Genomic DNA, 15,132 nt, shown 5'->3' with positions numbered 1-15,132 from the left:
CGCGTGTATAATTTCTCTGAAAGATCTTTCAAACAAGAATCTTAGCGCGTAAAACTGCGAAGTTTATCGGCTGACACAACAGTCCGTTCTCTGTGACGTACATATCTCGAATATGCACAAACTAGATAGTCAGTAGATTTTTTTCTGATCATCAGCACGTGCAAGATTAGCAAAAAAGAAGTTACTCACTCTGTAGATTAAAACAACAATTTTTTTAGTAGATATCAATTAGCAGATATCAAGATATTTAGTTTTGCTACTCAGTGCGGACATCGATTTAAAAAATTAAAAATTATTTTCTAAGTTTTATACATAAAGCTATTTTTTTATATATAGTATATCGAGCAGATAAGAGATTGATATTGTTTTCTGAAAATACATAAACGATACATATCGAGAATAAGAGTGCGCTATGTAATTTTCTCAAATGTCCAAGCGCTAATTTTAATCTCGTTCTTTGTTATCTACTATAACGGTTCGCGCTGCACACTGCTTTTTTTGGCGTGATCCCGCATCCGCGTATTTTGAACTTCTAACAGGCGGTTAGCTGGGACTGTGAAAGGTCTCGGAGTATAGGTACGAGCAATCACGAAGCGCAGCTGCCGGAGGATCGACTAGGATGAAGGGGACGAAGAGAGACCGCGGAAAGAAAGGAACAGCTGCTGTTCCCAGAATGCAGGCTCACATCATGCTTCGGAGAGAATTGGACTCGGTCGTGGATGCTCGGCACCAGGTGAATCCTGAGGAGCGCTGCTTCGTCAGAACTTCATCTGAATTTTATCGCAAAGCGTGAACGAAGTCAAGGTTGTTGAATATATAGAAAACACTGTTAAAAAAAAAAAAAAAAAAATCACTCAAAGAGATCAAGATACTTCGATTTCACTGAAAATTGAAATCAGAAATGTGAATAGACAAAAAATATTTTACATAGTATTGATGTAAATTGATAGATGCGATCAGAAATACAAATGCTAAATGATTTTGCACGGATTAACAAAATCACATTTTTTTTGCTGGGTATATGAAGATCGTATTGTTTTCATTTAGTAAAAAGCTCGATGTTAAAAAAAAAAAATATCTGACAATCTCAGAAATAAACGCTAGTTGAACCGAAGAAATCTTACAAAACACCAAAAGGCCGAGGTTTAAGAATTTCTTCAGACTTCTCTCACCTACGCGAAGATCATGTGTCCACCCTCGCAGTCATTGCATGCGTACTTAACGTTTAAAAGAAAGCGTTTATTTCAGTGATTTTATAACGCAATTTTGAAGACATTAATTTATTTAGATGACACATTTCTCATAAAACAATTATAAATTTATAGTTTGTAAATAGAACACAGGTGCGTAAAAAATTTTAGTAAAATAAGAATTTATTTTAGGAGAGACTACGCGTAACAAACAATTCACGTTTTTCAATTCACACGCTAACAAAAGATCGAAACAAAAACGAAAGACCGCTCAATCGAGATTCGAATCTTCTTTCGGCGTCATATAGACTTTATAATTTTTCAAGATATTTCTCATTCTTATGCACGTCGCGACGATCTTACGTTCCGACACACTCGTACGCACGAGTCAATACCACACACGTGAGTCACACGTGCGACGATACATGCGTGTATGCGTGCTGGAAATATATTCGATGCAGCGTGTCCGGAGTTTCAAAGCTACCTCTATATATAGATTGCAGAGCGGTTGTCGACCGGGAAGAATCTCGTCTTTCATCAGGATAGGCGTGAGAGTTTGATCTCGAAAAAAAAAAAAAAAAAATTTTACGAGGTACTTCGATCGATCGATACCCTTTCGTAATTGCGTGTGTACTACATCTGTCATGTAGCTGCGACAATACTCCGTGTCGTTGTTACACCACGCACGTGCCGCAAAACCCATAAATAATACAACCCACTGAAACAGCTTATGTGTCTATTGTATAATACCCATAAATTAGTATAATCCCATGTGTGACCGTCCCCATGTTCGACGTTACCGTAATGTTGAAACGTCATAGATTTAACTTGAATAACAGATTTAAGAGAGAAAAGAAAACAAACCAAACGAGAGAGGACGTATATAAAATATATTCATATATAAAACAAATGATATTAAAAACTTGCATTTTGCTGTTCGCACCGCTTTGATTCTGTTCAAGAAAGTTTCGAAGCGAAACGTGAAAATGAAATCGCCGAGAAAAGACACACAAGCGATACATATAAAAATACTATGCCAACTAACTACTTATGAGAACGAACGGCGCATATCTGCAAAAATTCGGATAACACCTGTTCTTTATACCTGTACGTGCCTGACATTCGCGTTTCAACAGCACACGCTTCGCCAACCGGTTTCCTTGTGACTTGATTTTATTATACTGCGCCGAGAGAGTTTATTTGTTCCTACTTTGGTACAGAGTCGTCGTAGGTGAATCAGTAGGTGGCTTATACGCGCGAAGAAAATAGTATAACATATGCTCTCTGCTGCATAAAATTCGACCGTCCTTTGCGAGCAAATTGATTTACAAAAATATTTTTATCATTCCATTACCACACAAAACGCCCTGCAGTTAATTGAATTGAACAAAAATAAAATAAATATTGTGTAGAATAATTCGAGCGGATAATAAACGCTATTTGTGATGTGGAACGTGTAACCTAGAAATAAATATGCAATAAATTTGCAATCAATGATAACTTATGGAAATTGACGGAAATGCTTTCTTTGCTATCGATGCTGCTGACAAAAGCAAAGAGCGCAATTCTCCACGACGGAAAAGGAATCACGCATTGTCGTCTCCCTTATGGTCACGTGACGTTGATCGCATATTATTCAATAACAGGCCTCGACAACCTGTTGTTTGCTACAATTGGCAACGCGCCAATTGAATGTGGGTGTCGCGTATCCTGGTTGAAACGGATGATAAGCGAAACTCGAAGATGCGAGACAAAAAAAGGTCTCATGACACTTTAAATTAATTGGCTTTGTGATAATATTCCCACAAGTCATATTAAGTCGCCCTTACATTTCGCTCTAGTTCACAGAGCGTTTCTTTTTTTTTTGTAAGTAAATTCCGCAGCTCTTTAGAATTAATTGAACTTAATCATTACACATTTGTCTCTATAAAACATTTTTACTCGAAGTCGTGGCTTGTCGTATACCATTTAGAAGCAAACATAAAATTAGGTATTTATTTTGAGGATAGTTTTGTGTAATGAGAATCTTTTCTCATCTTTTATTCAACACTAAAATTTTTATTCAGAGAATTGTTTACTATTTTTAAATAAAACCGTCCGGACATTGCGTACGTACAAGATCAATGAAGATCTCTGTGTTTGCAGCAGTTTCTGCTGAAGATGAATCTATGGGACCGGTGTTTGTCAAGGAACCACCAAACCGAGTCGATTTCTCAAATGGAACGGGAGCTGTCGTTGAATGCCAGGCAAGAGGAAATCCCCAACCGGACATCATCTGGGTTCGTGCCGACGGAACTGCTGTAGGAGACGTTCCCGGACTGAGACAGGTGTAGTGTCAATCTTAGATGCTGTTCCCTTTATTTGAATTTCACTTGTGTATACCGGTATATCAAATTTGAAATTTGTTTTCACGTTTGATTCGATCAAGGTTTTTTTTTTCAACGTACACTAGAATGTGGCATTTATTTAAAAAACTAGTTTATATAAAAAAAATAATGTTCGGATGTTCTCAGAGAAGCTATTCTGTCTAAAAATGACTTGTGTCTTTAACACGTAGAATGATGAACTATTCTAAATTGCTGGTAACTCATTCTAGTGTTAAATGCGTTTGTGCAATATGTGAATGAAATCGTTAAACGCCCATGCCATCCCACATTCATTCACGCGATCGTGAAGGACGCGTTAATTACTTCCCAAGCTGACTGCATACATAATTAGAATTTGTTTCTAAATACGGTTATTGGCCCCTCGCAGGTTTTGCCGAACGGAAATTTGGTCTTTCCTCCTTTCCGCGCCGAAGATTATCGTCAGGAAGTTCACGCTCAGGTCTACAGCTGTTTGGCACGTTCCCCCGCAGGTTCGGTACACAGCCGTGATGTCAACGTGAGAGCCGGTAAGCATCGAACTTCATATTTATTTTATATGAATATGTATTGTTTAGCCATCTACGGTAACTTAAATGTTCTCCAAAACCAACACCTTTTGTTAAAAACTTTCTTGACAAGAGAATCTCAGTACTGATAATACGTACGTTTGGTATTAATTAAATAATTATATTTTTGATAATTAAAATTTTATACGATTAAAATTGTAAGAAAATAAAATGTCAAAAACACAATTATTTCTCTAAATCCAGTCAAAAATAAATTGTCGTGTGACGAAATTAAGGTCGTCGGTTTTATGTGAGCATTTGTATTATAAAATAAAATTGTTTTTTGATTATTTTGACAATTCTTCTTAAAACATTTTAACAAGTATATAAATTATAAAGTGTAAAAGGTTTATCAAATGATATTATTCAAATTTTGCTATTACCTGATTTTACCTTTTAAAAGTTTAAATTTTATTAAAATGTTTAATTAATTCATATATATAATACATAACCGACATCTACATTGTTTAAAATAGTATTTTAGATAGAATTCGAAAGATGGCTAAACTTGTATAAAAATAATTTTAAAGATTCTTTTCAGCTAGGATTCGCACTATTTCATACACATTTGTTCAACGTCTCATTTTGAAAAAGCACTTTAATTCAGTAATGGACATCGGTGTCAATTTGACGACGTAATGCAATTAAAAAAAAAAAAAAATTGTTACAGCGGTTGCTGCTTTTTTAATTATCTTCTTCGATCTCTCTCTCTGTCTCTCTGCCGCCGCCGTTTAAACGAATATATACATAGGTATACGTACAATTCGTTCTCTAGTCTCAATACTCAGAAGTAATTAGAAAATTACTTTTTACGCGGTTGACATAATCTTATTCCTGTGCAATGTCATCGTATGTCTCGCGAGATTGAAAATATTTCTGAATCACACAGTGATGTCATTAGGTTTGACGTCACGTCGCGGTATCGACCGTAGTAACACAGTTTCCACAGTACAAATACACGTGATCTTTACATTACTAACTGTAAAAACTCATACATTTGTCACGGAGAATTTTATTAACTGTGATATTTGAAAAAAGTTTAACGAACATGTAGCACGTGGCATAATTATATAAGAGCAATATTTTATATTTCTACACATTAATTACGGCCTTGATACAAAAAAAATGTTTACGGAAGTTTTATAAAACAATATTACTGACACATATTCAGAGCTATTGAGGCTGGAGCGAAACGAAGCGCTCGATGCGCTACTTTATGTGTACGAAATTTATAGTTGTGGCGCAGTATTATGACACCGACGTCAATAAGGAATATGCGATCCGTGGGAACAGTGCCATTTTGAAGTGTGTCGTTCCTTCTTTCGTCGCCGATTTCGTCAAAGTCCTGTCCTGGCACACGGATCAGGGAGAGGAATTCGTGCCCGGCGATGATTTTGGTATCGCTCAGAATACTTCGATCAGCAAATTGATCTCCTTATTTCAGTTGCGAGCAGAAAATTTCGTCGTTGCATCTTAACCGTACAATTTATTGACAAACCGCATTTTTATTTTGATATCATAATCTTTTTTAAAATCTTTAAAAAAGTCTCAGTAATAATATAAATCTCTTATTAAATAAAATATATAACAGACATTTCGAAAAGCATTTTCTTTACGATAAAACAAATTTGTTTCAAATTTTATCGAACTCTTTTATCGCGACGTACTTCTCAATTGATTTATTTCCCACGCAGAAACAATTAAGAAATAATATCGTTATTACTCGCTCGTGTTTCAATTCGGGGGCTACAAATGCATCGTGTCGTTTGGTTGAATAACTGACACCATCCGTGCGACTCGGTCGCCTCCCGTATATTGATCTCAATTGCCGTACGGTGGCGAAATGCAAATCCATTTGGAGCGGCTCAACGCGAAAGTATATGGGTCGCTCACTTTCCACGGCCAACACGAATATACATATATATATATATACGAGTGCATCGTCATTCGTCTCGTTAACGTCGTTTCCCGACTCGATATATTCTCGCGTGTTAGCCGAAACAATCGGATATTTGACTGATATCCGCTATCTCTCTCGATTTTCAGTTAAACCACACGGTTATACAGTATATTTGATTTCAGCGCGCCGCGTTTGTATATTTTAAATATGTGTCAGTTAGTTTAACATTTACTTTCGGTCTTATCTTTCTTCTCTCTGTTCGGATAATTAATAGGCGGGAAAATGCTGTGATTAATTGATGAATTAAACAGGATTAGAAACTTATAACTTTTATTGACTTTTTTGACACATAAGTTTAAATAAAATCTAGCATATCTCTTAGCAGATGATAAATGAAAAATCAATCTGTGTTTGAAATTTTCCTAACATGTCATATATACGTTTGGTAAACCAATCAATATATATGTGCAATGCATACGTAGATACGTAAGTGTCGGAGTTGAATGTCAATCGATCGTGACGCTCGCTCGGTGGCAGCTGCGACATAAGATGCGACAACGTGAATTGTTCTGCTCGCGCGCGGGGCAAATATACATTTGCTCACAAAGCTGCCGTCAACGTCGTCGAGATTTCACAGCCGGTTTAAATAAAAAAAAATAACTTTCTCTCTCTCTTCGCGTTATTTAAATTCATACCTTCCCGAACCGCAAAATTACATTCAGCCAGCAAATTTCACGAAACACGACTTACGCTACAATTATATTTTGACAAATATATTTCCGCTCGTTGGAGCGGAATATATCGAAGAGAGCGGCACAAAGCAGATAAGAAACAAAACAAACTCGCGCGAATTACCTCGCCCGTTTATTGCAGTGGTGCATCAATATTATCAGTCCGAAGTGAACAATGAGTACGTGATACGCGGCAACGCGGCCATTCTCAAGTGCAGTATACCGAGCTTCGTCGCGGAGTTCGTTCAAGTCGTCGGCTGGCAAGACGATCAGGGAAACTCTTTCAATCCGGACGAGGACAACGGTATAATGATGACAGAAACATTTTAGGAAATGTTCTGAAAGTCGAAGAACGCGCGTGGGCAGCGAGTTAATTAAATTAGTCAACGTCGTCGTTTTATTCGTTTGGCAACAACATCAGAAATGTAATCTCGCACAGATCTTGTTCGAATTAATCGGAAAGTCCAGAATCTGGAAGGAACAACTTTCTTGAAAAAAACTTATTAACTTTTTACATCAAGCAGATGAAATATTTCGCGCATTGAAAACGTTTATTATATTTTACTTAGCGTGAATGTGTGCTACAACTGCAGTAATATCTTAGATAGTTCGAATTGCGCGAGGCGTATATTTACTATTTAAGAACCAGTTTTTCGTAATTGCACAGCGCGGAGCGTAGGCGCAAATCGTATAATGTTAGGTGTTACCAGAAGTCCAGTGCAACAACCGGACCAATCGCAAATCTCTTCGAGATCGCAATCGTCTAATTTCCTCTGGCGTCTAATGCATTTCATTTCTTCACAGAACGATCGAATCAACGCGTATAACAGAGCGTTTGTTTCACAAACGTGCAATGAGTTGCGTGTACTGTAATAATTTTGAAGAATGGCGCGTCTCTTGAACCGAGAAAATTGATTCTCCTCGATTAGGCACGCAGCGATGCGACGCAAAGTTGGGGAGCGCGCGCGCGCGATGTGCAATATTTAGTTACACAATGCATCGTTATCTTTCACAGTCGTGACTCAGTATTACGAGGCGGAAGTTGTGTCGGAATATGTGATACGTGGAAATGCGGCTATCTTGAAATGCACCATACCGAGTTTCGTTGCTGAATTCGTGTCGGTCGAATCGTGGGTGGGAAGCGACGGCTCAACCTTCAGACCGTCCACAGATTATGGTACAACATACGTGTATATACGTGTTTCATATGCATTTATGATTTCTCCTATCCACTCCTTCCAAAAAAGAATCTAATCTCGACAGGGGGTGATATGATGGGAAGAAGAGAAAAGAAAAGTTTTTGTGTACTCTGTGTTACAGTCTGTTTCATTTATATCATTTATTCATCTCGAGAAAAATTATTAACGTCACATCAAGAGATCATGTTTTTTAATCAATTTTAATAAAAAGTTATCTAAAATATAGTTTTTTTTTATCATTTTTGTATGACACATTAACGATCTTTTTTTTAAGCCGTTCTCACATAGCTTTATAAAACTGTTTGGGTTTCAGCGAACTCATCAGATAAAACATTCGGTTTATTTTGGAAACCATTTTGTATCATATTTAAGACTGTAAAAAACCATACAAACTTTTGCACACCAAGTTGGACCAATGTGAGTACGTCTCAGTTCGACTCCCAACGTATACGAGAGTTGAGCAATTTGTACGACGGTCGCTGATGAACGCGTCGGTCGATAAGTACACACACGACGAGTATGTACACAGAGCAAGGAAATTCTCTTTCCGGTTATATTACCCTCTGGCTCTCCTGCTGTTCGGACACCCTGTCCCCTCGTCCAATTTTGTCAAAGTTCAAAGTGGCACGTGGTAACGATTCGTTTCCGCCGGCCACGCGATCTGGTCTCTGACGGCGCGGCTGAACGGCGGCGGCAGTATACATACATACATACACGAGAGTTAATAAACCATCCGGTGGCTCTCACGCCGCGGAATTACAGCAGGCTTAAGAAAATAAGCCATCGTGCGCCATTGTGCGTCTAGAACGGAAAATATCGGAAAAAACCTCCGGCCGCGAGAAGCTGCATAGAAAAAAAATTCTACGATGGGGCTGAACTTCTCCTGCGCGTTTTCTCGCGATATCAAATATCATATACAGGTTTATCAAACACGATCTAAATAAATAAACCGCTGCAAAGTACACGAATCAAAGTACAGGAAAAATCAAAGAAACAGATATATATATTTTTGGAATTTTAACGTTTTATCGGATCTGTTTTATATTCTTGAAATATACCGAAGCACAGAAGACACAGTTGTTTTTACGACACTTTTAAAAATGCTATTGGTTTTGATTCATTGATGCGGATGATATCTTTAAAGCTCTGTAGCTCTCTCTTGAAATTTCTTGCGGTGTTTATTCACGAACGAGCTAAACGAGTAAAACGTCTAATTATATCTTCTTCCTTATGATTCACACTCACGGAAGTCGTGAGTCGTTTCCATCTCTACAATGAGATTATAATCCAGAATAAATATAGACTGCGTCCTGTGTAAGGCGGATTGCGTATTTTTAAACAATATATATTTTTTAATTTGACACTTTTTTCCTTTCTCTTAATCTGCACGTAGTTGTCACTCAGCCTTATAATCCGGAAATATTGACCGAATACGTTATAAGAGGAAACAGCGCGATCTTAAAATGCAGCATTCCCAGTTACATCGCAGAATTCGTTACTGTCGAGGCGTGGATTCGCGAAGACGGAGAGATCTACCTGCCGGAGGATCCTGCGGTCGTGCAGGGTATACTACAGATCTTTGGCGGTCCTCAATTATCTTAGGCATTCCAACCGAAAAAACTCGTATATGGATTAGAATTTGTATTCAAGATTTCTGATAATATATTAGTTTTTTTTTTTTTCAATTTTAATTGCTAAAACTGTCTATCTAAAGATCTCAGAAGATTTATTTTGTTAGCAAAAAATATTAGATATAATTTATTTCATTATTGAGAAAATTGATCGCATAATTGGGATTTAGTTTGCAATCAGTACAAATACAGTTTTTTTAAAACTAGTTTTATTGCGCGTTGAAAAGTTTTCAATTTTTCTTTGACGATCTAATCCTATACTAGTTTAATATATGTGTACGTGGAATGCAACCGCCGCTTATTAGTGTTGTTAATGTTGCTAATCAAAATAACATGTGCTCACTTTCTCTTTCACAACCTCGTTACAAAATGTTTGCATAACTTTAATATTTGTAGATCCGTTCACTTTAATTCTCTCTGAAAAAAAGTATGTGCATTCGCATTTCATATTTGCGGAATAATTCTACAAATTGAGGCATGTTTTTTTTTTTTTTTATAAAAAACAATATTAGAGTTTTATTACGTCACGTTAATTAATTTAATGCATTAATTTAAATCGATGCAATTAGACGTCAAAATATCGAACTTTGAGAAGAAGTGGTTTATTTTTTTCACCTAATGTCTCCAAAAAGTTAACCACGTTGTTCGCGCCGGCAGTCGTTTCGCAGTTCTACGTCACCGAGGCCGAGAACGAGTACGTGATTCGAGCTAACAGCGCGATCATGAAATGCAAAATACCGAGCTTCGTGTCTGAGTTTGTCTACGTGGATCAGTGGGTGGCCGACGATGGGACGGTTTACACACCCGGACAGGAATACGGTATGACGCCGGTCGATACCGGCGTGGTGTGCGTTTTATTGTCCGCGGAACAGCTTCTGTGTATTCTCTTCTTACCCCGCACATTCTGTGATGTTCCTCCCTCAAACAAGCTCTCTCTCTCGCACTTTCTTCTCGTTTGTTTCGCCACAGCTGTCAGCTGCAGCTCGCGGTCATTATTTTCTCAACTTTTACTTTCGGATCTACTGAAAAGTCTCTTGTAATCGAACAAAAATACATTGTGCGTGTTAAGAAACACGTTTCGCTATTATATTACGATGTCAAATGTTTCGAAATATCGACATTTTGCGGATGATATCAAAATGAGTTCAAAAGCGTTTTTTTAACTAGCTAAAAATAATAACGTAAAAACATTTTTGCTGGTTTCTTGATTCAATTCGAGTAACGTTCGTCAAGAGAGACTTTATTATAAGTTAAATCATCATCATGATCGCTTTCTGAGAAATCACGCGTTGCAGTGGTCCAGCAATTCTACGAGACGAGGGTCATCGATGAGTTTGTCTTACGCGGAAATACGGCAACCCTGAAGTGCCTCGTGCCGAGCTTTGTGGCGGATTTTGTAGATGTGATCGAGTGGGTGGCTGAGGATGGTTCGACGTATAATACGAATAATCAACAAGAGAAGGGTACTTACTGTTATTGGTTGCACGAGACCAACATTTATCGAGATTACGTTCTTTTAAAATCTCTCTCGATAAATTTTACCTTTATTGCAATAATACACACTTTTATTTGCGGATCAAGAACATTTTCTTCAATTTCAAGAATTTTCTCCTTTGTACCTTTCCGTTTTTCCAACTTTTCGAGATACTTGCATCACAGCACTTTGCGAATTAAATTGCAATGTGCTCAAGTGGGCAGAGACGGTTTATTCGCGCATATACGCAGATGTTTGCATCGTTAAGAAAAGCGCGCATTCTTAGCGGAAAAAGAGAGGTTTGAGGATAGGGTTGGAACGCGGATTTTGCGCCTAGCAAAAGTTTGCCCTCTTCGATTCGCCGCCATTCGGCAAGGGCGAACAGAGGCAGAGCACGCGGCTGGCAGTGGCCTCGTTCGATGCGATCCTCGGATTAGGTTAAGCCGGATTAATCAGGCCGAGAAGCGAATTAACACTCGCGCGACCAGCTTGATCCACTTTTGTTAAAGAGAGAGGATCGTTAAAGGGTTATTCCCGGAGACGTAATCGAATTTACTTTACGGCCGCGGTAGCCAGCATCTGGTGGCATTGTGTTATTAATTAACGAGGCTAGCACCAATATGCGTTATAAATTTCTATATTTCAATTATGGTTTTTCGTATTTAAAATAAATTTTGTTCAAGTTTCTTTTTTTTAGTAATTTTTAACAATTATCTTTACAGAATAAAAATCGAACAGTTTTTGAATAAAAATAATTTACAAAAAATTTTACACGCCGTCAACTGTGTTTAGGCTCACATTGGCCAATCTATTTTCCTCAAGTTTTTCACAAAAATAAAACTGACGAAATGTATCCGTTTAGCAGAATCGATCAAAATTTTAGATGAAGAAAGGAATTTTTTTGTTGTAAAGCACGTGCTATCCGTCAGTAAGTCCCTTATTGTGATCGATTGAATGTAAATCGAATGTATTATTTATGTTCAAATCGCTGTGAAATTAGAGAACAAAAGCGAGGATGGTGTAATTTGCAATTAGATTAAGTCCGGATTAGTCGGATCAATGTTTAGCCTTCATCAAGACTCGCTGTATTCGACAGAGAAGCTCAATCGGAAACTGGCTGCTGCACACGGCAGTCAGTTTGCCGGGCAAGGGGTTCATTGAAATTTTAATCGGCACGATCAAAGCGCGCACACTGGTGATACTCGCAGTCTAAAACAAAAGCCAAAAGCGTTTTTTTCTCTCTCTCGCTTCGTTACAGTGGTCGCCCAGTACTTTGAGGTTCAGGTTTACGATCAGTTCGCGATACGCGGCAACGCGGCTATTTTCAAGTGTCAAGTTCCCTCGTTCGTGGCCGACCACGTGGACGTGGCAGGATGGATCGATTCCAACGGCGGCAGTTACGTCGCCGACGAACAATCATACGGTAGTCAAAACTCAAAGGATGCGCCGTATTATTATTATTATTATTATAATTTTTTTTTTTTTGTAAATCGGATGGACACAGGTTGTGATCAGAAGAGGCGCAGATTGCCTGCCTTTACAAAAGAACTGGCTCGATCGAAATGATTTGATATCTTTTTGCACGTTTTCTATAGTTTTCTCTCCTTTTTTTTTACTGCATCTTTCTTTTACAACGCATCATATTTTTAGTTAATTCGTTTTAAATACAAACGCGCAATAAGACAAAGTGACAATACAAATAGACAGTGCGAATACACACACACATGGGGCTCAGATATTTCATTGTAACACGCGCAGCTGTGCGCTACTTGCTTATTGAATATACATAACGAATCGTAATGTTGAATATCGATCGAATCTATTTCAAGACCAGTCGAGTGACCAGTTTCTCTTTGATACACAGGAACGTATTCTTTATTCTCGCCGCGACAGAGTAAAGTTATTTTAATTCGCAAACATGACAGGGATATGGATAAAATCTTTTAATTATGATGACGACGCGTCGTCTCGAAATACGGACTTTATCGAATTATTGAAAGTTGGTGATGGTTATGTGTACGAGAACATCGTCTGGATCGTTCGTCGATCATCTACTTGTTACATAATTACTAAAGTAGTTTTATTAATTAAATTTTCAATTTCGTCACAAGTAGATACTTTCGAATACCGTTATGTTCTGCTAAATTACTTTTGTAGTGACAGAAAACATGTTTATGTCGCGCGTTGTATTTAATTGAAATTTTGTTAAAGCGTGTAATATATTAAATAACTTTGTCGACAAAGTTATCCTTGAGTCATTAGCGATAGATATTACATAACACATCTTCCGATCGGACTTTTTAGATATAACATACTCGCTTCAAGTATTACCTTACTAGTAATTATTAGAAAATCACGTAACTGAAATTGAAGACGTTATACTCAACCGGATTATGTATTCGCAATCAGATATTTCACGATCACGGGATCCGTGCAAACAGACACATATAAAAACCAAAAAAAATCGAACAAACACATTAATCAATTATTAATAATCGGTGTATTACCAATCTATAATCTAGCAACAAAAAAAGTCTTCCGCTTGAATTTCGCACAAAACTAATTAGAATAATTTTTATTTATCAATGGTGAAGCTTGATGTAATTTTTTTTTGTTTCTTTTTTTTATCTTATCGTAATAAATATCGACGAACGATCGACACGTATTGCAAGGTGGGATATGTGCGCCTCATTTATGGTAAAGTCGGAAATCGGTGTCTGGTTGCAGTTGTCGGGCAGCGGTATGCAGTGAACGTGATGGACGAACATGTCCTTCGGGGGAACGCTGCAATTATCAAGTGTCACATACCGAGCTTCGTCGCCGAATTCGTCGAGGTTGACTCTTGGATCGAAGACGAGACCACTAATATATATCCTAGCACCGATTACGGTACACGATGCGCATCATCATGTTTTTTTTTTTTTTTTACACATTCTGTCACAATTTTGCTTGAGATTATTCGTTTCGAACTTCTCAACTTTAGGAGAGATCTCGCAAAATCCACAAAATTCAGCGAAATGTTGTTCGAAAAATTATGCATGGAACGTAGAAGAAAATTATTTTATTGTTCTCGATCGAAGTCATGCAAAAAGTTATCGCGAGATAATAGCTTCACAAGAAAGGATGTGTTACAGATTGAGGGACGGATTCTTTGACGAGTCAATGTTTTCTTTGTATCTTTTCCTTCTTTCTGCGTTTTATGTTATTTCTTTTTTGTGTTCTTTGTTTGTTTTTTGTATCCACATTCTGTGTAGGAGCGTAATCTTTCAATCGTTCGTCAAACGCAGCATTACGATGCTCGGCAAGCAATTAGTGTACCGCAATGTGGTTCAAGGATTCTCCCATGAGAGTTGTTCGATCACCATCCGGTAATAATACTCTGCTCTTGATGATAACTTTCGTGTTCATGGAAAAAAAAAAAAAAAACATTCTCGGCTCGGCCGTGACAGATAAAAACCTGGTGCTGACTTCAGAACCGTGAAAGATCGTAATTACGATGGTTTTTTTTTTGTGCAAAGTTCAATACAAAGTAGTCTCGATGGAAAAACCGAAACAAATGGCGAGAAAAAGAAATAAGCTTGGTCGTCGACGATGCGAGTTTTTTTAGCTGGCAATATAAAACAATCAAGTTGATACGAAAACCAGGTCGTCTAAATCGTTCCATCGGCCTCCGCTCTATCGATCAAATATTAATATAATCGAAAACAAACGATATTGCGTCACGACAACGCGAGCAAAACAAAAGATATGCGTTTTCGTTTCACAATCGGATGTCCCTCGTTTCAAAAAAAATAAATCACGTGTGAAAGTGAAATTTCATGTAGAGAAATTTGTACGACGTTGACTGCCGCTGCTCGCGCTGTTCCAGACCTCTCTTCCCTCTTTCCATCGACTTTTTTTTTTTTTCCAATCGTTCGCGATTGGATCACCCCGTCTCTTCTCACCTGTGTCCTCCACTTTCACTATATATGTGGTAGTAGCTAAATGGTTATGGACACCGCTTGTGTGTGATCGCATGAAACTAGTTTGCCTATCCAGGAAGTCTCGATTTGTCGATGAGATTCCGCCGCAAAAG

At 37.8% G+C, this 15,132-nt stretch overlaps 1 protein-coding gene across 47 annotated transcripts in view; it reads left to right on the top strand.

Annotated features, from left to right (window-relative positions):
- LOC109855225 (Down syndrome cell adhesion molecule-like protein Dscam2) overlaps nt 1–15,132 on the top strand; it is a 67,355-nt gene that overhangs the window by 2,630 nt on the left and 49,593 nt on the right. For 18 of the 47 annotated variants that reach the window (XM_020429185.1, XM_020429225.1, XM_020429191.1 and 15 more), the window contains exons 3-5: nt 3,336–3,517; nt 3,945–4,083; nt 5,358–5,519. In XM_020429185.1, the coding sequence (XP_020284774.1) occupies nt 3,336–3,517; nt 3,945–4,083; nt 5,358–5,519 (483 nt within the window). Of the gene's footprint in view, nt 1–3,335; nt 3,518–3,944; nt 4,084–5,357; nt 5,520–6,895; nt 7,058–7,768; nt 7,931–9,345; nt 9,517–10,240; nt 10,403–10,878; nt 11,047–13,784; nt 13,947–15,132 lie in introns of all 47 variants that reach the window. The other 29 variants (XM_020429213.1, XM_020429210.1, XM_020429214.1 and 26 more) reach the window with 6 other exon arrangements.

This window comes from Pseudomyrmex gracilis, unplaced genomic scaffold (genome assembly GCF_002006095.1).
Source record: "Pseudomyrmex gracilis isolate BER0280 unplaced genomic scaffold, ASM200609v1 scaffold_84, whole genome shotgun sequence".
Classification (NCBI taxonomy): Eukaryota; Metazoa; Arthropoda; class Insecta; order Hymenoptera; family Formicidae; genus Pseudomyrmex; species Pseudomyrmex gracilis.
The sequence above is the reverse complement of the archived record's forward strand: the minus strand, read 5'-3'. Positions and strand labels throughout refer to the sequence as shown.